This window comes from Sturnira hondurensis, unplaced genomic scaffold (genome assembly GCF_014824575.4).
Source record: "Sturnira hondurensis isolate 20B ecotype Veracruz unplaced genomic scaffold, ASM1482457v3 Scaffold0016098, whole genome shotgun sequence".
Classification (NCBI taxonomy): domain Eukaryota; kingdom Metazoa; phylum Chordata; class Mammalia; order Chiroptera; family Phyllostomidae; genus Sturnira; species Sturnira hondurensis.
In genome coordinates, this window is record NW_028088729.1 from 1127613 (window position 1) to 1151629 (window position 24017).

General features: G+C 39.9%; 1 protein-coding gene across 1 annotated transcript in view; it reads right to left on the reverse strand.

Annotated features, from left to right (window-relative positions):
- The window catches only part of LOC119000656 (sodium/hydrogen exchanger 7-like), a 49346-nt gene that overhangs the window by 12185 nt on the left and 13144 nt on the right, over nucleotides 1-24017 (reverse strand). The window contains exon 3 of the mRNA XM_037065735.1: nucleotides 13408-13490. Coding sequence (XP_036921630.1) covers nucleotides 13408-13490 — 83 coding nt within the window. The remainder of the gene's footprint in view (nucleotides 1-13407; nucleotides 13491-24017) is intronic.

The window sequence follows — 24017 nt, forward strand, 5'->3', positions numbered from 1 at the left end:
GTCCAGAAATTGTAGCAGACACTGGAAGACCAGATGGTGAGGAGATGGCTGCAGGTCAATAAGGTCCAAGGGATCAGCACAAAGGCCAAAGGCCACCGCTGCTGCCTCCACCAGGCCAGGTGCCAGGGGCCCGAGCCAGGTCTGCTGCAAACACTTTGGGAGCCGAGGGCCGGCAGCAAGGTCCTTGGGAGAGAGCCAGGTCATTAGCTCCCTCCCTACCCAGCCGGCAGCAGTTTGAAAAATTCCGGGAGAGACCTATTTGCTTGAAGTGTTAGAGAGAGGAATGGGCACAAGGAAGCAAACAAGGGGGCCTTGATCACCTGTTGAGTCTGTGGTCGCCAGCTTGGGAGAATTGAGAGTCGCCCCTGTGTTCCCCCATAGCACTGGGAAAGGTTCAAGCCCAAGCCTGCAGGACCAGGGAAGCCTGGCTGGGAGCATGTGCTCACACCCCAGCCCAGGACTGTGAATCCTGGGGAAAGTCTGCTCTCAGCGAGGTGCTGGGGAGAGGCCCCAGTCCAGATCTTGGGAGGGCACTGGTGAGACGAGCTGAGTTCACTGAGAAGGGAGAAAGGCGATACCAATCGCCTCTCAGATTGCTGTAGCTAGTGTGACCAGAAGAAAAGGTTTGACCAGCTGGAAACCAACAAGAGGTTTTTGTTTGTTTGTTTGTCTGTTTTAATAATCTTTTATTTTTAAACTTTATTATTGTTTTATCTAACAATACTTTTACCCTCTCTCTTCTTCTTTCTTGTTTTACTCCTTCTTCCTTTCTTTCCAAACCTACCACTTTTTCCTCCCTTCTGCTGCATTTTTTTTCTTTCCTTTTGCCCCCTTCCCCGCAAGTGAGACAAAAGACTTGGAACGGCAAAAAGACTGGAGTTGGACCCAAAGAGGGGGCATCCCAACAGTAGAGACAGAGAGACAAAATTCACTTTGCTATAGCAGAAAAACTACAAGTTACTGCATATTTGTATTTTTCCATTATTTTTTTCATTATTCTTACATCTTTTATTTTAATAGTATCTTTGTATTCCTCCTCTTTCTGTATAGTCTTCTTTGCTTGGCTGGATATATTGTATCACTTGACAGGTTTCCCCTGTCCCCTCATTCATAGTCTATTGCTAATTTACTGTCCTTTAATTCCCCTTGCCCAATTAGCACACTATTGAAGGTCCAAACTCCCTAACCTTGGTATATCATAGATGCTGTCATATGATTGTTGCTCTAATATTATTGTAAATAATACATACATACTATTGTAAATACTACACAACACCCATCCCCAGATCATACCCCACTTCATTGTTGCCTGAACTATAACACTGTAGTGGTTAACTCTATTCTCTCTCACACTACACCTATTTACCATCCTTAATTCTCACCTTACCTCAGAATCTGACCTCTCTCAACCTCACTCCTTTCTAGATCCAAATCATGAACCTTCCCTCCACAACAAGAGCCTTATCTTCTTTCCATCGTTTCTAAAAAGTGGCTAGTTGGGTTGAAGATTATAGTTAACACTGTACATAGCCAGGGGATCTCCTATCTCTTCTGTACTGGCTGCTACTGTAAATATCATAGAATACTCCCCTGCTTGCATAAACCAGTTAGCCTTCCCCTCCAACTGATCACACACACACAAAAAAAGAGTAGATGGAAGCAGTGAACACCAGGATACAAACTGGAAGAGAAAACCCAACACCAAAGGAACCACCAAGAGATAACAACGGAAGAAATTGAATGAGGGAGTGGAAACCACACAAACCTCAACCCAAGACCTATCTGGAAATACAACTAAACAGTAGAGAAACTACCCATGCAAACAACATAACATGAGCAAAAGAGAATCCTCAAAACTTTGTACACACGAAAGAACTAGCTTCAACAAAACCCACCTTCACCAGCAAAAAAAAAAATGAAAATGGCTGGTGGAGAGAGGGACCATCAGTTCACCGGAAGGGCTCACAGAAAAAAAACCCAGAAACAATCAAAACTCAAAGACAAACTCAGAGTCAATGTAAAGCATAGCCCAAGACCAGAGAGCTGGGGAGATCAAGGAGACTACACCACTGAATCTCACAGGTAATATACCACAGAAGTTCGCACCATAAATTCAGGAAACCAGAACAAATCAAGTTATGAAGCTGAAGCTAGCAAGAAGAGTCTCACAAACATTGGGAAGACAAAGAAACAACCTCCCAATGAAAGGAAAGGAGGAAGCCTCAGAAAGAATGCTAGATGATATAAAGGCAAGTAGCTATCAAATATTGAATTCAAGGCACTGGTTATCAGGAAGTTCAAAGAGCTCACAATGAGCTACCAGAAACTACAGAGGAGCTACAATGAATTCCCTACAAACTCTATCAACATGAAAAAGAAAATAGAAACTATCAGCAAGGGCCAAGAGGAAATGAAGAATACAATTTCAGAGCTGAAGAAAACAGTGGAAGGAATCAAAAGCAGGATTGATGAGGAAGAAGATCACATCAGCAAGTTGGAGGACAAAGTAGAAAAAAACTCCCAGAAAGAGCAAGAAAAGTAAAAGAGGCTGAGAAGGAATGAAGAGGGATTAAGAGAAATGCAAGACAATATGAAACATATAACATCCAAATAATAGGGATACCAGAAGAAGAAGAGCAAGGTATAGAAAATATATTTGAAAAAATAATGATGGAAAACTCCCCTAATTTAATGAGAGAAAAAGTAACACAAATCCAGGAATCACAGAGAGTCCCAATCAAGAGGAACACAAAGAGGCCCACTTCAAAACACATGACCGTTAAAATGTCAAAATTCCAAGACAAACAGAGAATGTTAAAGGCAGCAAGCGAGAAAAAGGAAGTAACATACAAGGAAGCCCCAATAAGGGTAGCTGCTGACTTCTCAATGGAAAGCCTCCTAGCAAGAAGAGAATGGCAAGAAATATTCCAAGTAATGAGAACCAGAGGCCTACAACCAAGGTTACCTTACCCAGCAAGGCTCTCAATCAAGATATAAGACCAAATAAAGAGTTTCCAGGACAAAAGAAGACTAAAAGAATACACCTCCACCAAACCAGCTCTAAAAGAAATACTAAAAGAACTGTTTTAATTAAAAGAAGGAAAAGAGAGACAAAGAGAAACACAGGTACACAAATGGCAATGAATAAGTGCCTATCAATAATAACCTTAAATGTAAATGGATTAAATGCTCCAATCAAAAGACATAGAATAGCTGAATGGATAAGAAAGCATGACCCACACATATGCTGCCTACAAGAGACTCACCTCAGAAAACACCTACACAGACTAAAAATGAAAGGCTGGGAACAAATTTTCCAAGCAAAAGGCCAGGGGAAAAAAAGCCGGGGTAGCGATACTCATATCAGACAAAATAGTCTTCAAAAAAAGGGCCATAAAAAGAGACCCAGAAGGTCACTTCATAATACTCAAGGGAGGAATCCACCAAGAAGACATAAACATTGTAAACATATATGCACCGAACATAGGAGCACCCAAATATATAAAGAAAATCTTAGAGGACTTCAAGAAAGTATTGACAGCAACACAATTATAGTAGGGGATTTTAACAGACCACTGGCAGAAATGGACAGATCTTCCAAACAAAATATCAACAAAGATATTGTGGCATTAAACAACACCCTAGATGACATGGACTTATACATATAGAGCCCTTCATCCCAAAGAAGCTAAATATACATTCTTTTCAAATGTGCATGGAATATTTTCTTCTTTTTCTTTCTTATTTCTTTTTTAAAAATTTATGTAATTATTTTTCAAGTACAGTTTTCTCTTACTCCCATCCCATCCCACTGCCTGTGCTCCCCCTGTCCCTCCCATTTCCACCCTTCTTAGTTGTTGTCCATGTATCCTTTATATTTGTTCCTCTAAATCCCTCCTCTATTTCCCCTGAAATTTCCTCCCCTTTACTCTCTGGTCACTGTCAGCAAAGTAGGGGGGATCACAATACCTGATATCAAACTGTATTACAAGGCCACTGTCATCAAAACACCCTGGTACTGGCATAAAAACAGGCACATAGACCAATGGAACAGAACAGACAACCCAGAAATAAACCCAACTCTCTACAGTCAATTAATATTCGACAAAGGGGGCAGCAACATAAAGTGGGGTAAAGATATCATCTTCAACAAATGGTATTGGGAGAACTGGACAACTACATGCAAAAAATAAACCTTGAGCACCAACTTACACCATACATCAAATTAAATTCAAGGTGGATAAAAGACTTAAATATAAGCCGTGACACCATTAAAGTTGGAGAACATTGGCAGGAAAATCAGATATTTCACACAGCAACATTTTTACTGATATGTCCCCTAGAGCAAGGATATAAAGGAAAGAATAAACAAATGGGATCTCATCAAAACAAAAAGCTTCTGCGTGGCTAAAGAAAACAGCACTAAAATAAAAAGAAAACCAACTGTATGGGAAAATGTATTTGCCAATGATACCTCAGACAAAGGTTTAATTTCCAAAATATAAAAAGAACTCACACGACTTCACTCTAAGAAGACAACTAACCCAATTAATAAATAGGGAAAGGATTTGAACAGACACTTCTCCAAGGAGGACATACAAAGGATCCAGAGACACATGAAGAGATGCTCAATATCGCTTGTTATCAGAGTGATGCAAATTAAAACTACAATGAGGTATCACTTTACACCGGTGAGAATGACTATCATAAACAAAGCAATAAACAACAAATGTTGGAGAGGGTGTGGGGAAAAGGGGACTCTAGTCCACTGTTGGTGGGATTGCAGACTGGTATAACCATTTTGGAAAACAGTATGGATTTTCTCAGAAAACTAAAATTGGACCTGCCATTTGACCCAGCAATTCCACTGCTGGGATTGTATCCTAAGAATTGTAAAACACCAATCCCAAAGAACATATGCACCCCAATGTTCATAGCAGGACAATTTACAATAGCCAAGAGTTGGAAGCAACCTAGGTGACCATCAGTAAATGAATGGATCAAAAAACTATAGTACATATACACAATGGAATTCTATGCTGCAGAAAGAAAGAAGGCGCTCCTACCTTTTGCAACAGTATGGATGGAACTGGAAATCATCATGCTGAGTGAAATAAGCCAGGTGTTGAAGGACAAATACCATATGATCTCACCTTTAACAGGAACATTTTCAAAGATAGACCAGATGATAGGACACAAACCAGCCTCTAGAATTTTAAGACAATTGAAATCATCCCAAGCATTTTCTCTGATCAGAATGGACTGAAATTGGAAACCAACCTCAAGAGAAAAGACCCAAAACATTCAAACTCATGGAGACTGAATAGTATGCTATTAAACAATGAATGAGTCAAGAAGCAAATTAGGGAAGAAATCAAAAAGTTTCTGGAAACAAATGAAAATGAACTCACAACAATCCAAAACTTATAGGACACAGTGAAAGCAGTCCTGAGAGGAAGTTCATAGCAATACAGGCCTACCTAAAGAAGATAAAAACATTTCAAACAAACAACCTAACCCTACACCTACAAGAACTTGAGAAACAACAATAAAGATAGCCCAGAGCAAGTAGAAGGAAGGAAATAACCAAGATCAGAGCAGAATTAAATGACATAGAGACTAAAAGCACAATTCCAAGGATAAATGAATCCAGGAATTGGTTCTTTGAAAAGATAAACAAAATAGACAAGCCTTTAAGCAGGCTCATTAAGAAAAAAAGGGAGGGAACCTAAATAAACACAATCAGAAATGAAAGAGGGGAGATTACAACTGACCCCACGGAAATACAAAAGATTGTAAGAAATTACTGTGAAGAAGTATATGCAGAGAAATTTGAAAACTTAGGTGAAATGGGCACATTTCTAGAAAAATATAATCTTCCAAAACTCAATGAAGGAGAAGCAGAAACCCTGAATAGAACAAAAACAGCAGAGGTAATTGAAGCAGTAATCAAAAACTCACAACACACAAAAGCTCTGGACCCAATGGTTTCACAGGAGAATTCTATAAAGCATTTAAGGAAGAGCTAACCCCTATTCTTCATAGACTATTCCAAAAAATCCAAAATGACGGAAGACTCCCAAACTCTTTTTATGAAGCTAGCATCATCCTAATCCCAAAACCAGGTAAAGACACAACAAAGAAAGAAAACTTCAGGACAATATCGCTGATGAACATAGATGCTAAAATCCTGCACAAACTATTGGCACACTGCATCCAACAATACATTAAAAAGATCATACACAACAACCAAGTGGGATTATCCCAGGGATGCAAAAATGGTTGAATATCTGTAAGTCAGTAAATGTAATACATCACATAAACAAAAGCAAAGACAAAAACCACATGATCACATCAATAGATGTGGAAAAAGCTTTTGATAAGACACAATTCCCATTTAGGATAAAAACACTCAGCAAACTGGGAATAGAGGGAGCATTCCTCAATATAATGAAGGACATATATGAGTGACCTACAGCCAACATCATACTCAATGTGCAAAAACTAAAAGCTTTTCCACTAAGATCAAGAACAAGACAAGTTTGTCCACATTCACCACTTCTACTCAATATAGTATTGAAAGTTTTAGCCACAGTGATCAGACAAGAAAAGAAAAAGTAAAAGGCGTCCTAATCAGAAAGGAGGAAACAAAACTATCACTGTTTGCAGATGACATGATAGTGTACATGGAAAATCCTATAGACTCTACCCCAAAACTGCCCAACCTAATAAATGATTTTGGCAAAACAGCGGGATATAAAGTCAATATCCAGTAATCAAAGGCATTTTTGTATACCAACAATGAAACAGCAGAAGCAGAAATCAAGAAAAAAATCCCATTCAATATAGCAAAAACAAAAAAAATACCTAGGAATAAACCTAACCAAGGACGTAAAAGCCCTGTATGTAGAAAACTACACAACACTGAAGACAGAAATTAAGGAAGACACAAATAAATGGAAACATATAACGTGTTCATGGATTGGAAGAATTAACATCATCAAAATGTCCATACTTCGCAAAGCAATTTACAGGTTCAATGCAATACCTATTAAAGTACCAATGGCATATTTCATAGACATAGAACAAACACTTCAAAAATTTATATGGAACCATAAAAGACCCCGAATGGCAGCTGCAATTTTGAGAAAGAACAAAGTAGTTGGGATCACAATACCTGATATCAAACTGTATTTCTAGGCCGCTGTCATCAAAACAGTCTGGTACTGGCATAAAAACAGGCACATAGACCAATGGAATAGAACAGAGAGCCCCATAATAAACCCAAATCTCTATAGTCAATTAATATTTGACAAAGGGGGCAGCAACATAAAGTGGATAAAAGCCTCTTCAACAAATGGTGTTGGGAGGACTGGACAGCTATGTGCAAAATAATGAAACTTGAGCACCAACTTACACCGTACACCAAAATAAATTCAAGGTGAACAAAAGACTTAAATATAAGCCGTGGCATCATGAAAGTCGGAGAACATTGGCAGGAAAATCAGATATGTCACACAGCAACATTTTTACTTATATGTCCCCTAGAGCATGGGACATAAAGGAAAGAATAAACAAATGGGATCTCATCAAAATTAAAAGCTTTTGCATGGCTAAAGAAAACAGTATTAAAATAAAAAGAGAACCAACTGTATGGGAAAACATATTTGCCAATGATACCTCAGACAAGGGTTTGATCTCAAACATATATACAGAATTCACAGGACTCCACTTCAGGAAGACAACCCAATTAAAAATGGGCAAAAGACTTGAACAGATACTTCTTTAAGGAGGACATACAGAGAGCCTAGTGACACATGAAAAGATGCTCAATATTGTTAGCTATCAGAGAGATGCAAATTAAAACCATAATGAGATACCACTTTACACCAGTCAGAATGGCCACCATAAACAAAGCAACAAACAACAAGTGTTGGAGAGGTTGCTGCGAAGAGGGGACCCTAATCCATGGTTGGTGTGATTGCAGACTGGTACAACCACTATGGAAAACAGTATGGAATTTCCTCAGAAAACTAAAAGTGGACCTGCCTCTTGACCCAGCAATTCCACTGCTGGGATTATATCCTAAGAACCCCAAAACACCAATCCAAAAGAACCTATGCACCCCAATGTTCATAGCAGCACAATTTAAAATAGCGAAGAGCTGGAAGCAACCTAGATGCCCTTCAGTAAATGAATGGATCAAAAAATTATGGTACATATACACAATGGAATTCTATGCAGCAGAAAGGAGCTCCTACCCTTTGCAACAGCATGGATGGAAATTGAAAACATTACGCTGATTGAAATAAGCCAGGTGTTGAAAGACAAATACCATCTGATCTCACCTTTAACATGAACCTAAACAACAAAACAAACAAGCAAGCAAAATAAAAACAAAGACACTGAGATAGAGAACAGGGAGACAGTTACCAGAGGGTAGAGGGGAGGGAATTTCAGGGGGAAAAGGGGAAGGATTTTCAGGAACTAGTATAAAGGACACATAGACAACAAATAAGGGGGTGGAAATGGGAGGGAGGTTGCGAGCACTGGGGGGGTGGGCTGGGATGGGAGTAAAAGACAGAAAACTGTACTTGAACAATAATTAAATTTAAAAAAAGAAAAAAAAGAATGTGTGAAAAAAGAAAAAAAAAGACTGTTGCTTAAGGTCCACGCACTGATTGTTCTGCTCAGGGATGTGTTATTTAATGTATAAATATTTGTAAAGTTTCCAGTTTTCCTCCTGTCAATCAACTTGAGTTTCATACCATTTTGGTCAGAAAATACACTTGGTATGATTTCAATCTTCTTAAATTTTCTAGCACTTGTTTTGTGATTTGACATATAGATCTATTCTGGAAAGTGTTCCATGAACACTTGGGAACAATATACATTTTGTTGCTATTAGATAGAATATTCTATGCATGTCTATTACATTAATTTGACCTAAAATGTACTTCAAGTCCAATGTTTCCTTATTGATTTTCTGTCTCTATGTCCTCTCACTGTTAAAAGTGAGGTATTAAATGTTGACAAGAATAAACTTCTTACCACTTTAGCATTTTGTCACCCTCCTGTGAACTCTCTCCAATTTTTTCTACATCCTTTCTAAGCCTAGTGAATAACATGCATTACGGACTACAATGTAGATGAAGTTTATATGGCTTTGAGATTTCCTGGGGGGTCTATTTCAGTGAATAGCAAACAGTAGCAAACAGTAATTTAAACCATCTTTTTTACTGAGAATAAGTAGAAAAGCTGGGCAAAATAACACAAGAAAGAACACAACAAAATCTTCTGCTTAATGTCATCAGAAAGCTACCATGGCAATGAAGAGAGACAGAATCTGGGGGAAGAAACCCAAGAGGTGAGCCTGGAACTTGGTAGGCCACATTTTCCCTACAGGCACCTCAGCAACTGAACAGAGCATCCAGATGACTCAAAAAGATAGTGCATCTAACAAAAACTGGTGTCCAGGGCCTTCTGAGGACAACTGCATAAACACCCTAGGCTCTAGGGCAGAACTCTAGAAAAAAAGGCTAAACAGAAAACAGACTAACCCTTCCCAGTAACTGAAGTGCAGCTTCAAATCACCTTTATTCCTGATTGGACTGAAGTGATCCACAATTGCTAATGCTGCAAACCTACTCACTGACCCCAGTAAGTTAAATTATCTCTGAAGGATGAAAAACTCATCTAGAGCATCTCAAACTATATCTATACTTTTTCAATGCCCATGTCTGTCACTAAAAAAAAAGATGCAAAAAAGAGAAAATAATGCTTCTAAAAGATAACACAGGAAATTGGCTTCATGACTTTGGGGTAGAAGAAGGCTTCTAAAGCAGGACACAAAGAGTACTAACCAGAATAGCAAAGATCAATAAATTGGATGAAGACCTTTCGTACATCAAAAGATTCTGTTTAAAAGTGAAAGTGCAAGTCACAAGTAGAAGTTATTTTTATCACATATAACTAGCAAATCTGAGCCCAGCAAATAATATGATTATATATATAATCATGTATATTTTTTTCTCCAGAATATATGAGGAACTCTTATAAATTAGTAAGAGAAAGGCAGACAACCCAAAAGAAAAATTGTCAGGAGACTTAAACGGATGCTTCATAAAGGAACATACTAAGTGGTCAGTAAATCTATCAAAAGGTGCTCAAACTTATTAGTCATCAGACAAATGCAAATTAAAACCATAAGGAAATGCCACTACAAACCCACTGGAATAGGTAAAATTAACAAAACTGACAAAGCCATTTGTCAGTAAGGATGTGAAGCAACTGGAGCTCATACACTACAGGTGCTTGTGTAAAGAGGTACCATAATTTTGTAAAACTGTTTAGCACTTTTATCTAAAGCTGAACCAGTTTATGTCCTATGACCCAGCAATTTCACTCCTGGGTATATTCCCAACATTACATTCCCCAAAATGCATGTAAACATGAACCAAAAATCATGTATAGTAATGTTCATAGCACTATTTTTTCAGCAGTTCCAAAGCAGAGCAGTCTACATGTTCATCAACAGTAGATAAATAAATTATGATAAATTCATGCAATGAAATACTATATAACAATGAAATAGATGAACTAAAGGTTCATGTGACAACATGGATGAATAACACAAATGATGTCAAGTCAAATAGGCCAGACACTAACATATATTATACATACATACACATATTCTATAATCCCATTTATGCAAAACTAAAAAGGTAAAACTATTAAGTGTTGCCAGAAGTCAGGAGAGTAGTTACATTTAGGGAAGAGTAAGGGTGTATGAGAGTAACTGGGTTATGGCATGAGGAGACCTGATAATTGCATGTTTCTTGACCTGTTTTGGGTTAAGTAAGTGTGTTTATTTTGTGATAATTTAATGACTTATGACTTGTGTGCTTTTCTACATGTATCTTATACTTCAATAAAAAATATAAAACATTATCCAACTCTCCAAAGACCATATGTAAGCTAGCTACATGCTTATTTGATCACTATGTCAACTAAAGAAACCATAAAAGTTTAACTTTTTGGTTGTTAAGTATCACCTGGGATCAAGTAAATCTACTATAACAGAGTCTATCCTGCATGTCACCCAGTTAAGTCCTGCATCAGACTTGCCTGTATCAGAGTTGATTCAGTTGTTAGAAATTAGCCTCCTGACTTCTGGCCAAGATGGAGGCATAGATAGATATACTTTGCCTCCTTGCACAACCAAAAGAAGGAAAACAACAAATTTTAAAACAATAAACAACCAGATCTGCCAGAAAATTGAACTGTATAGAAGTCTGACAACTAAGGAGTTAAAGAAGAAACACTCATTCAAACTGGTAGGAGGAGTGGAGACCTGTAGCTGAAGTGCAGAGGAGGCACAGCAAGGTTGTGGCTAGCAGACCAGATGGCCCTGCATTTGCATGTGGATAAACTGGGAGGAACAGCCAGGAATCAAGGCAGACCCTGCAACCCAGGGTTCCAGCACAGGAGAAGAAAGCTTCAAAACCTCTGGCTGTAAAAACCAGTGGGGGTTGTGGTGACAGAAGAGACTGCCAGCCTCACAGGAGAGCTCATTTAAGAGAACTGAAGGGTCCTGGAACATACACAAAACCACTCACTTGAGAAGCAGCACCAGAAGGGCCCAATTTGCTTGTGGGTAGTGAGGGAAGTGACTGAAAGCATGTCAAGAGCCAAGCAAGCACTGTTCCCTCTCTGACGCCTCTCCCACATACAGGACACAATGTAGTGAAGTGAGTTACCCTGCCCTGACAAATACTTAACGTTCTGCCTCTTAGTATGTAACAGATACACCAGGACAAAGAAATATGGCCCAAATGAAAGAACACATCAAAGCTCCAAAAGCAGAACTAGGTGATGAAGAGATAGCCAACCTATTGGATGCAGAGTTCAAAACAATGATATTCAGGATGCTCACAGAATTGGTTAAGCATGGTCGCAAAATAGAGGAAGAAGTGTGGACTATGCAAAGTGAAATAAAAAAATGTACAGGGAACCAACAGTGAAGGGAAGGAAACCAGGACTCAGACCAATGGTTTGGACCAGAAGAAAGAAATAAACATTCAATCAGAACAGAATGAAGAAATGAGAATTAAAAAAAAAAATGACGAGAGGCTTAGGAACCTCCGGCACAACTTTAAACTTTCCAACATCCAAATCATAGTGGTGCCAGAAGGAGAAGACAAAGAGCAACATATTGAAAACTTATTTGAGAAACTAATGAAGGAGAACTTCCCCAATCTAGCAAAGGAAATAGACTTCCAGGAAGTCCAGGAAGCTCAGAGAACCCCAAAGAAGTTGGACCCAAGGAAGCACACACCAAGGCACATCATAACTACATTATCCAAGGTTAAAGATAAGGAGAGAATTGAAAAAGCAGCAAGAGAAAAGGAGAGAGTTTCCTACAAAGGAGTTCCCATTAGGCTATCAGCTGATTTCTCAAAAGAAATCTTGCAGGCAAAAAGGGGCTGGAAAGAAGTATTCGAAGTCATGAAAGGCAGGGACCTACATCCAAGATTGCTCTATCCAGCAAAGGTATCATTTAGAACAGAAGGGCAGATAAAGTGCTTCCCAGATAAGGTCTAGTTAAAGGAGTTCATCATCACCAAGCCCTTATTATGTGAAATGTTAAAGGGGCTTATCTAAGAAAAATAAGATGATCAAAAGTATGAACAGTAAAATGACAACAAACTCACAACTATCAACAACTGAACCTAAAAACAAAAAGAAGCTAAGCAAACAACTAGAACAGGAACAGAATCACAGAAATGGGGATCACATGGAGGGTTATCTGTGGGGAGGAGGCAGGGGGAGAATGGGGGAAAAGGTACAGGGAATAAGAATAATAATTGGTATGTACAAAATAGACAGGGGGAGATGAAGAATAGTATAGGAAATGAAAAAGCCAAAGAACTTACATGTATGACCCATGGACATGAACTAAGGGAGAGAATGCTGGTAGGATGTGGGTTCAGGGTGGAGGGGAATAAAGGGGGAAAATGGGACAACTGTAATAGCATAATCAATAAAATATACTTACAAAAAAGTAAAGAAATTAGTCTCCCCACACTCCCCAAGCTCCACTTTCCTTCCTGACTACATCAATTCACCTACAAAGGTATATTGCCCTTGTACACAAACCTCTGAAGAACCACATGAGTCTACCAGGCTATGAGTGGACTAACCTAATGATGTACATATGTTCCTCTTGGCCAGAGAAATACTCACCAGAACTACCTGTGGTTGAATGGTCACTGCCAGAGTGCCAAGAGAGGGCTAATTACATTGTAGCAAGCACACATCTTTCCTTACTTATCAGAAGTCATTCACGGGCAACTCAACAAGAGGATTTCATCATCGATGTTTCAGGGAAACCAGGTAAAAGGATACTTGTGGTCAAAGCTGTACCATAGCCTGAATAGCCACGCACTCTCCTGCTTTGTCCGGTTTCCTCCAGTGGAATCTGGACCATCCTAGGAACAAATAAAACATGCTTAGTTGTAAACATGATTGAAATAAAGGGAAAAGGTTTTTTAACCATAGTTTTAAATTATTTTGATATTTATGAATCAAACATATCACCAGAGTATCAAAGTTACAAGGAGGACAAAAAAAAACAGAATTTATTTATAAAAAATTATGTATTTGTTCTTAAATATTTAAACTTCAGTGCCCTTCAAAGTACTCTCCATTTGATACAATGCACTGATTGTGATGTTTTTCCCATTGCTCAAAACCATTTTTGAATTTGACAATTTTGGTACCTTTTAGTGCTTCTGCTATTTTATGTTTCACTTCTTTTACATCTGCAAATGTTTCTCTTTGAGAGCTTTTTTCATCCGGAGAAACAAAAAAAGTCACTTGGGGCAAGATGGGGTATGTAGGGAGGGTGGGGCATCAGGGTCATGCAATTTTTGGTCGAAAACCGCTGAACACTCAGCATGGTATGGGCAGGTGTGCTTGTAAATCACCCATCATGAAATGCTTGTAAATCACCCATCACGTTGAAAGAGTCTTCAAAAAACATTCACTGAAGCCAGGAGTTCCAGCCAAGATGGAGGCATAGGTAGAAATGCTTCACTTCCTCTCACAACTAAAAGAAGGATTAACAACCATTCTAAAATCAATAAACAACCAGAAGTGCCAGAAAAATCAAACTACATGGAACTCCAACAACCAAAGTATTCAAGAAACATTCACCCAGACCAGTAGGAGTGGCAGAGACAGGCAGCCCAGCAAAGAAGACAGGTGCAAGGCAGTGGACCATGTGGGTGAGGCAGGGCTGGATGAATGGGAAACTAAAGACTCAAAGCTAGCTTTAAACTACCACTGGGGTTGCCACGGCAGGATAAACTCCCAGTCTCACAGGAGAGTTCCTTGGAAAGTGGGGTTGGAATGGAGAAGCTAGCTAGCAGCATTGTTCCCACTCTGACCCCTCTACCACAGACAGCACCAGCTTGCAGCAACCAGGGTTGTCATACCCTGGTGAATACCTAAGGCCCTGCCCCCTTACAACAGAACAGGTGTGCTGAGACAAAAAAATGTGGCCCAAATGAAAGAACAGATCAAAACTCCAGAAAAAATGACTAAGCAATGAAGAGATAGCCAACCTATCAGATGCAGAGTTCAAAACACTGGTAATCCCGATGCTCACAGAAATGATTGAGCTCGGTCACAAAAAGAAGGAAGAAATGAAGGCTATACAAAGTGAAATAAAATAAAATATACAGGGAACCAACAGTGAAGGAAAGGAAACTGTGGTTCAAATGAACAGTTTGGAACAGAATGGAGAAATAAATTTTCAAGCAAAACAGAATGAAGAAACAGGAATTCAAAAAAATGAGGAGAGACTTAGGAACCTATGGGACAACTTTAAGCAATCTAACATCTGAATTATAGGGGTACCAGAAGGAAAAGAACAAGAACAAGAAGTTGAAAACTTATTTGAACAAATAATGAAGGAAACCTTCCCCAATCTGGCGAAGGAAATAGACTTCCAGGAAGTCCAGGAAGCCCAGAGAGTCCCAAAGAAATTGGACCCAAAGAGGAACACATCAAGGCACATCATCATTAAGTTACCCAAGATTAAAGATAAGGAGAGAGTCTTAAAAGCCACAAGAGAAAAGGAGAGAGTGACCTATGAAGGAGTTCCCATAGGACTCTCAGCTGATTTCTCAATAGAAACCTTTCAGGCAAGAAGGAGCTGGAAAGAAGTACTCAAAGTCATGAAAGGCAAGGACCTCCATCCAAGATTGCTCTATCCAGTAAAGCTATCTTTTTAAATGGAAGGGCAGATAAAGTGCTTCCCAGATAAAGTTAAGTTAAAGGAGTTCCTCATCACCAAGCCCTTATTATACGAAATGTTAAAGGAACCTTTCTAAGAAAAAGAATAAGATCAAAGCTATGAACAGTAAAATGACAAAACTCACAACTATTAACAACTGAACCTAAAAACAAAAACAGACTAAGCAAACAACTAGAACAGGAACATAATCACAGAAATAGAGATCACATGGAGGGTTATCAGTGGGGACGGGGAGGGGAAAATGGTGGGGGAAAGGTACAGGAAATAAATGGTAGGCATAAAATAGACAGGGAGAGGTTAAGAATGGTACAGAAAACAGAGAAGTCAAAGAACTTATATGTATAACTCATGGACATGAAGTAAGGTGGGGAAGGCTGGAGGGCTGGGGGGTACAGGGTGAAGGGAGAATAAAGGGGAGAAAAAACTGGGAAAACTGTAATAGCATAATCAATAAAATATACTTAAAACATTTACTGAAGCCAAACGCAGCCTCTCAGTATAATGCCAGCTGGTGCACCAACACAGATGCGTTCCTAGAGCACTCACATAGCAGGGGGAGCCTGTACTTCAAGGGGCCCTCCCTCCAGAATATAATTCTCTTTTGAGGGATCCCTCTTCATATATTGGAAGGTAATATTTTTAAAGGAAATTGAATAAATCCAGAAGGCAGGCACATCAATCCCCAAAGTGAAACAACTTGGTTATATCTGTAGGTAGATCACCTCAAAGTAATACAAAATTTCTTTGGACATTCTTATTATAATTTTCCCTGAAGTGCCTTTCAGCAGATTAATTATTGTAAGGTATTCCAGACCCTAATAGGCCAAAGCTGATTTACAGAGAATATTAAAGAAAGCTTCTGTAAAACCAACTTTCCAGGTCTCCCAAAACTGGTCTGGGAAATCCACAGTTTGTTGAATTTCCTGACAAACCAGCCAAAGACTCTTGCTGGTCCTGAACCAGGCACCTGTATTATGTTCCAGATCATGCAGTAACTTTCCCTACCCACTTTATGAAGATGGGGGTGTTGGGCAGGGGAAATGGAGCCAGAACTACAATTTCTGTTCTTTTATCTACCCTCAAGTAGTAAGTTCTTTTACTACTCCTCTCATGCCTCTTTAATCCAAACATCCCCATCACTTAATTTTGAAAATAACTGGAAAAATCAAACATTCATTTGAGATTTAAGATATCTGTTCTGTGTATTATAAGCAGGACAATTAATTTTTAAAAATGGATTGATTGCAGCAATTTGAGGGCACAGCTGGGGTTCTATGTTGCTGGACAACAAGTGAGAGTACAGACTATTTGGGAAACTCAGCCATTTTTATCATCATTCTCTTTAATGTTATATGGAGAGGCAACTCTGCAAGTGGGAGACAATCAGCAATCACCAAATAAAAGTTTAGCTACAATTACAAGTGGTTCTAAATCACAGTGGGTATAAATTCTACCTGTAATAGAAATACAGGTTCTAGGATTACTTTGAGACCTCTGAGAAGCTAAGCATATAGACAAGTAGAGGGAGGGACATCAGCACACACTATTTAAATTCCTAATATTTCCAATGGTGAAGATTATTTCTAAAATGAAGTCCCCAAGGTATTTAAGGAATGTTTAGTGACAAATACAGGATAGGGCAAAATAAGTTCAAAGTTGTTCAGATGAAAAATACTACAATAATTAATAATACAAGAATAAACTCTGTGTTTCACATACTTGCAACTATAAACCTACTTTTGCTCTACCCTGTGTGGAAACGCTTAGTTAAATGGTCCCTCCTATGGATGACGAAATAAAAATGACAGATTCTAGGAACTAACTTTATTTCACATTTTTGTAACTCATGTAGAAGGGAGAGACCACAGAAATATCTCCACTGCAGACAACAGTCATTCTATTCAGGTAATTGACTACTAGCCTAATGACAGCACTAGGGAAAGCAATAGGTTCTAAGCTCTCAATTCTAAGTGTCTGCAGAATCTTACTGAAGAAAAATGGAAAAGGTAGCAAACATCATCAGGAAGGATACTCTAAACAATCAGGCACAAGACAAGTCTCCCAAAGCCAGTTTCATCTGCTCCTCTAAAACAACAAAAAAGTGACAAACCCCTACTCTGTCATCCTTACCTCTGCAAACCCAAAATTCATGGTCATTAACTGGAACACCTAAGTTCTTGCCATTTCATATCAAGGAAGCTACAGAACACTTACATAAGTCCCAGGAGGGACAATTAAAATGAGCAAAGCAAAGTTAATGCTGCTTTTTTGAAAACAAACTAACAAAAGTTCTTCTCATCTGCAGAGAGATATGCCTGCAGTCCACAAATAAGATTAAGTAATCTCAGAAATGTAAGAAACCAAGAGATAGTTCTGAATGGGTTACAGGAGGTAAATTCAGGGCAAATAAAAAGTGCAACATTGTGGCCTGGCTGGTGTAGCTCAGTGGATTGAGCGCAGGCCTGCGAACCACACGATCGGGGTTCAATTCCCAGTCAGGCCACATGCCTGGGTTGCAGGCCAGTTCCTAGCAGGGGACTCACAAGAAGCAACCATACATTGATATTTCTCTCCCTCTCTCCTTCCCTTCCTCTATAAAAGACAAATAAATAAAATCTTTTTTTAAGCGCAACATTGTAACAGAGGTGTTAAACAACTTATTCCGAGAGATGGTGCCAAAAGCATGATTAAGTACAGGAGCAGCTTAGGTAAATCTACATAGAGTAGGGTTTGGGGAAATCAGGGAGGGTCTGTGGAACAGGGGTAATTTCGTAAGCTGACCCAGAAGACAACCAACTGCATCACAACTTGATTTAGGCTGTTATTTATCACAAACAAGCCAGTGGACTCCTTCCTGTGGGGTCTGAGCAGCACAGGACTGAGCAGGTGTCAGTGTGGGTGCAGGCTGACCCCACAATGGTCAGGGCCCCCCTTCCCTGCTCCATTTGCATTCTTGGACTTCCACTCAAGTGCTACACCCACAGAAAAAGCAGGAACTTACTCCGTCACCACACCCCTTCTCAAAACCTGCATTCCCACCAGGAGGGTTCATACCCCCATATCTTTAGCTCAGGCTGCTTGTAGCACCTGGAACACCCTGTTTTCCTCTCACTTTCTCCTGCCCATGACACCTACCTGGCTGATTCCCTCTTCAAGGCTTTGCACAAGGTTGTCTTTTCTGAGAAATGTTTCAAAGGCAAAAAAGCAGTCTAAGAGGTCTAGTTGTAAAGATCACAGTCTTTCTCAATAGACTTCCTGGTTCCAAATCCTAGCTCTATCCATGACTCTGCCATTGCCTTGCCGTGTGACTCTGGACAAGTTTAAATTGAAATATAATTGAAAGACAAATACTGTATGATCTCACTTATAAGAGGAATCTAATGAACAAAATAAACTAATGAGCAAAATAGAACCAGAGGCATGGAATCGTGGAACAGACTGACAGCTGTAAGAGGGGATGGGGGAGGGGGACTGATTGGAAGAAGATGAAGAGATCAGTTATAGAACATACATTCATGACCCATGGACATGGATAATGGTGAGGGGACTGATTATGGAAGTGGGGGGCAGGCTGGGTAGAGGGAGGCAAAGGGGGAAAACTGGGACAATAGTAATAGCATAAATAAAATATTTTAAGTAAATTAAATCAAAATAAAGAAATATAATTGATATATAACATCAGGCAAGTTTAAGGTGTACAATTAGTTGATTTCATACATTTGTATAATGCAGAATAATTACCACTGAAGTGTTAGTTAACACCTCTATCAACTCAATAATTAACATTTCTTTTTTGTGGTGAGAACAATTAATACCTAGTCTCTTAGCAACTGTGTATAATACAGCATTGTTGATATTCACTATGCTTCACATTAAATCTCCAGATGTTACTCATCTTTTAGTTACAAGTTTAAAGCCTTAAACATCCTCTTAATTCCCCCAGCCCCTGTTAACCACCATTCTATTCTCTGTTCTTATGAGTTACATAAGGGATTTGTTTTTACTTTTTATTGACAATATTAGTGAAAAAGCCCCTTCGGAAAATAAATACCACCAACTCTGCTTATTACCATTTTGTGGAGCATATAACAGTATCTATTTCTTCTACATTGACTAAGCACTGACTGTGTCTGCCAGACACCATGCTGGGTTCTAGAAACACAAAGAGGAATGAGACCCAGCACCTGTGCCTTGAGCACATTTCCAGAGGGGGAGACAGAGAGATACATATATGGTGGTATATTGTGATGAAGAAAAAGAAAGCAGATTAAAGAACTGAGGGGTGGCAAAAGGTTCTATTTTCAAAATAATTTTTCTAGAAGTAGTAAATTTCTGAGTAGAACTGAATCTTATTCTATTCTTATTATTGTAAGTTTTTTTTTTAAGTTAAGGTCATTGCATTACGGAGAATGGCTTTTTTTTCCAGAGATGGAGCAGAATACCAGTTCCTCAAAGATTTCTATATCCTGATCACCAGAGCCTATAAATGTTACATTACATGATAAAAGGCGCTTTGTAGATGGACTGAAGGCTTTACAGATGGGTCCAATGTAATCACATGCACCCTTAAAAGTGGACAAGGCAGGCAAAAGAGTCAGAGAGATGCAATGGAAGAAGATGCAGTAGAGATTCAAAGCATGACAGGGACTTGCTTCACTATTGCTGGCTTTGAACATGGAGGAGACTATGAGCCAGAAAATGCAGGTGGTTCTAGGAGCTGACCTTGATGCCCCAGCCAACAGCCAGGGAGGAGACAGGGCCTCAGTCCTACAAAGGCATGAAACTGAATTCTACCAATGACCTGAGTGACTCTGCAAGTGGCAAAACCCAACCCTAAAGATAACTTGATTTCAGCTTTGAGAGACCTGAAACAGAGAAATGAGTGGTGTCCATTAGACATGTGACCTACAAGACTATAAGATAGTGTTGCTTTAAGCTGCTAAGTTTATGGTATTTTTTTATAGCAGGAATACAAAACTAATGCAAAAAAGAGTAAATAAATGATGCAACCAGATTCAGGCCTTTTTCATGTCCTTGGGATGGTAGGGCCAAGATTTCTCAAAAGTGAGATAAAAGGGCATACAAATAGGGAACTGAGAGCTCCCCAGTGCTCACTGCAGAGTGTACACAACCTTCCTGGGAGCCTTGTTAAAATGAAGATTTTGAATCAGTGGGTCAAAGTGCAGCCTGAGAATCTGCATTTCTAACAAGCCCTGGTCATGCCCAGGTTGCTGGTCTGTGGAGGCAATCTGAGCAGCAGAAGGATAGGTCTATGGTCCCTGAAAGAGAAGTACATGAGGCCCTCCAGAAGCTCACCTCTGCCACTCTCCACCCTTACCCTTCCATAATCACACTGTCCCCAAATTCTGAAGGACAAAGATTCATCCAGCTTGTTTGCAGATGTATTCACAGAGTCTGAAAGAATGTCTGAAATATAACAAACACTCAGTAATAGGACAGAAGCTACTTTCTCAAGCCCTTTATCCAAGAGCTGGCTAGACCTCCAAGCATGACTGACCCTAATTGTTTTATGAGTCCTTATCCTAAGGACTAGAAAATTACTAAAAGCACCCTAAAAGCACTGAGGTTCCCCGAACTTACAGAACAGCACATAACATACCACCACATCCTGCACCCAAAGATAACATTGAAACAAACTGCAGCCCAACTGAAACATCCTGCTCTACAACTGCTCCACTACCTGGCAAACTCTCAAAACCCCCACCCCTCAGGGCTGGTGCTGGTGTCCATCTCCATCAGCATCTACCCTTTTCCTTCCCTTGGAAAAGTAAAGTAACTTTCTTCAGCACTTTCTTCTCTTTGTGAATTGTTTCATAGCCCACATTACCAACCACCCTAACACTCAATAAGTATTTGTCAAATAAAATTAATTAATGTTAATTTGAACTTTAAGGGGGAAAAAGAATGGCAGAAAGGAGAAACAGGGGGCCCAAGGGAAGCAATCAGAAGACCAAAAAGAGATTTCCAGCCAAGATGGAGGTGTACGTGGAAACCCTATGCCTCCCTGCACAACCAACTTTAAGGACAACAAAGATTTAGAAACAAAAACACACCCAGAACAGACAGAAAATTGAACTGTACCGAAGTCCAACAACAACGAACCATTCATCCAGACCGGTAAGAGGGGCAAAGTCGGCAGCCGGCAGAGAGGGGTCCAGGCAGGAAAAGGCAGTGGTTGGCCAACCCGGACACAGGGAGGAAACAAGCAAACCCAGTGAGGCGTGCAAGGTGGTGGCTGACCATGGACACACATTCGCACGCAGATAAACCAGGCAAAATATAGGCAGTGACACAGACCACACAACCCAGAGCCCCAGTGACAGGAAATAAAGCCTAAAAGCACTGATTGAAAACACTTGCAGGGGTTGAGGTTTCGGGAGAGGCTCCCAGCCTCACAGGAGAGTTCATTGGAGAGATCCACAGGGTCCTAGAGTGTACACAAGCCCACCTAGGAACCAGCACCAGAAGGGCCCAATTTGCTTGTGGGAAGAGGCAGAGGGAACTGAAATCCGAGAGAGAGCAAACAAACACCATTATTCCCTCTCTGACCCTGCCCCCACAGACAGTGTCACAACCCAGCCACTGGGTTGCCCCGTTCTGATGAACACCTAAGGCTCCGCACCTCATACACAACGGGCGCAACCTGACCAAAAAATTATGGCTCCAACAGAAGAACAAATCGAAGCCCCAGAGCAAATACTTTTAAGTGACCAAGAGATAGCCAATCTATCAGATGCACAGTTCAAAACACTGGCGATCAGGATGCTCACAGAACTGGTTGATTTTGGTCACAAATTAGATGAAAAAATGAAGGCTACACTAAGTGAAATGAAGCAAAATGCACAGTGAACCAATAGTGATGGAAAGAAAACTGGGACTCAAATCAAGGGAGTGGACCAGACGGAAGAAACAAACAACCAAGCAGAAAAGAATGAAGAAACGAGAATTCAAAAAAATGAGGAGAGGCTTAGGCACTTCCTTAGAACATCTGTAAACATTCCAACATCTGAATTATAGGGGTACCAGAAGGGGAAGAGAAAGAGAAACAAGTGGAAAACTTATTTGAACAAATAATGAAGGAGAACTTCCCCAATCTGGCAAAGGAAATAGACTTCCGGGAAGTCCAGGAAGCTCAGAGAGTCCCAAAGAAGATGGACCCAAGGAGGAACACACCAAGGCACATCATAATTACATTAGCCAAGATTAAAATGAAGGAGAGAATTCTAGAAGCAGCAAGAGAAAGGGGGACAGTCACCTACAAAGGAGTGCCCATCAGACTGTCAGCAGATTTCTCAAAAGAGACCTTCCAGGCAAGAAGGGGCTGGGAAGAAGTATTCCAAGTCATGAAGTCCAAAGACCAACATCCAAGATTGCTCTATCCAGCAAAGCTCACGTTTAGAATGGAAGGACAGATTAAGTACTTCTCAGATAAGGTCAAGTTCAAGGAGTTCATCATCAGCGAACCCTTATTATGTGAAATGTTAAAGGGATTTATCCAATAAAAAGGAGATAAAAATATGAACAGTGAAAGGACAGCAAACTCAGTTATTAACAACCACACCTAAAACAAATGCAAACTAAGAGGACAGCTAGATTAGGAGCAGAATCATAGAAATGGAGATCACGTGGAGAGTTAGCAACAGGCAGGTGGGAAGAGGAGAATGGGGGAGAAGGTACAGAGAATAAGTAGCATAGATGGTAGGTAGAAAACAGACAGGGGGAGGGCAAGAGTAGTGTGGGAAATGTAGAAGCTAAAGAACTTATGACACATGGACATGAACTAAAGGAGAGGAATGTGGGTGGGGGGTGTGCAGGGTGGAGTTGAATGAAGGGGGGAATTGGGAAAACTGTAATAGCAAAATCAATAAAATATTTTTTAAAACTATCAGTAAAGTGATAGACGTGTTTTTGTGCTGTTGTATCACTCCTGTTGTGGAGCTGGCAAGAGGATTTTGTCTCTAGGTTTGTTCCTTTCCCAGGCTGGCATTTCCTGGGCAGGTCAAATGGTAGAAAGAAGAGTTATGATGAGAGCAGAATTTTTTTCAAAATGTTAATATTTGCTTTTGGGAGTCAAGAACAGTTTTGATCAACATCAAAAACCCAGTGCTGAGCATAGTGCCTGGCACCTGGGGAGCTCAATAGGTATTTATTTGATGAGCAGATGCAAACATGATGGACCAATGCAGTAGGAAGCTTCACTGACTACAAACATATGTTATCTGTGAAACCTTGTCGATTGTTTCTTTTTCTTCCAGCCAGACATTTTTTTAAATTATTTTATTGTTGTCCAATTACAGTTGTCCACATTTACCCCACCACCACTCCCTGCCCAGTCCAGTTATCCCCACCTGCCTCCCCTGCTTCCACACCCTCTTGGTTTTCTCCACTTGTCCTTTATAGTTGTTCCTAAAAAGCCTTCTCCCCTTCCTCCCATTATCCCCTCCCACCTCCTCGATAGTTACTGTCAGATTGTTTTTAATTTCAATGTCTCTGTTTATATTTTGCTTGCTTGTTTGTTTTATGGATTAGATTCCAGTTAAAGGTGAGATCATATGGTATTTGTCTTTCACCACCTGGCTTATTTCACTCAGCATAATGCTTTCCAGTTCTATCCATGTTGTTGCTAAGGGTAGGAGCTCCTTCTTTGTTTCTGCTGTGTAGAATTCCGTTGTGT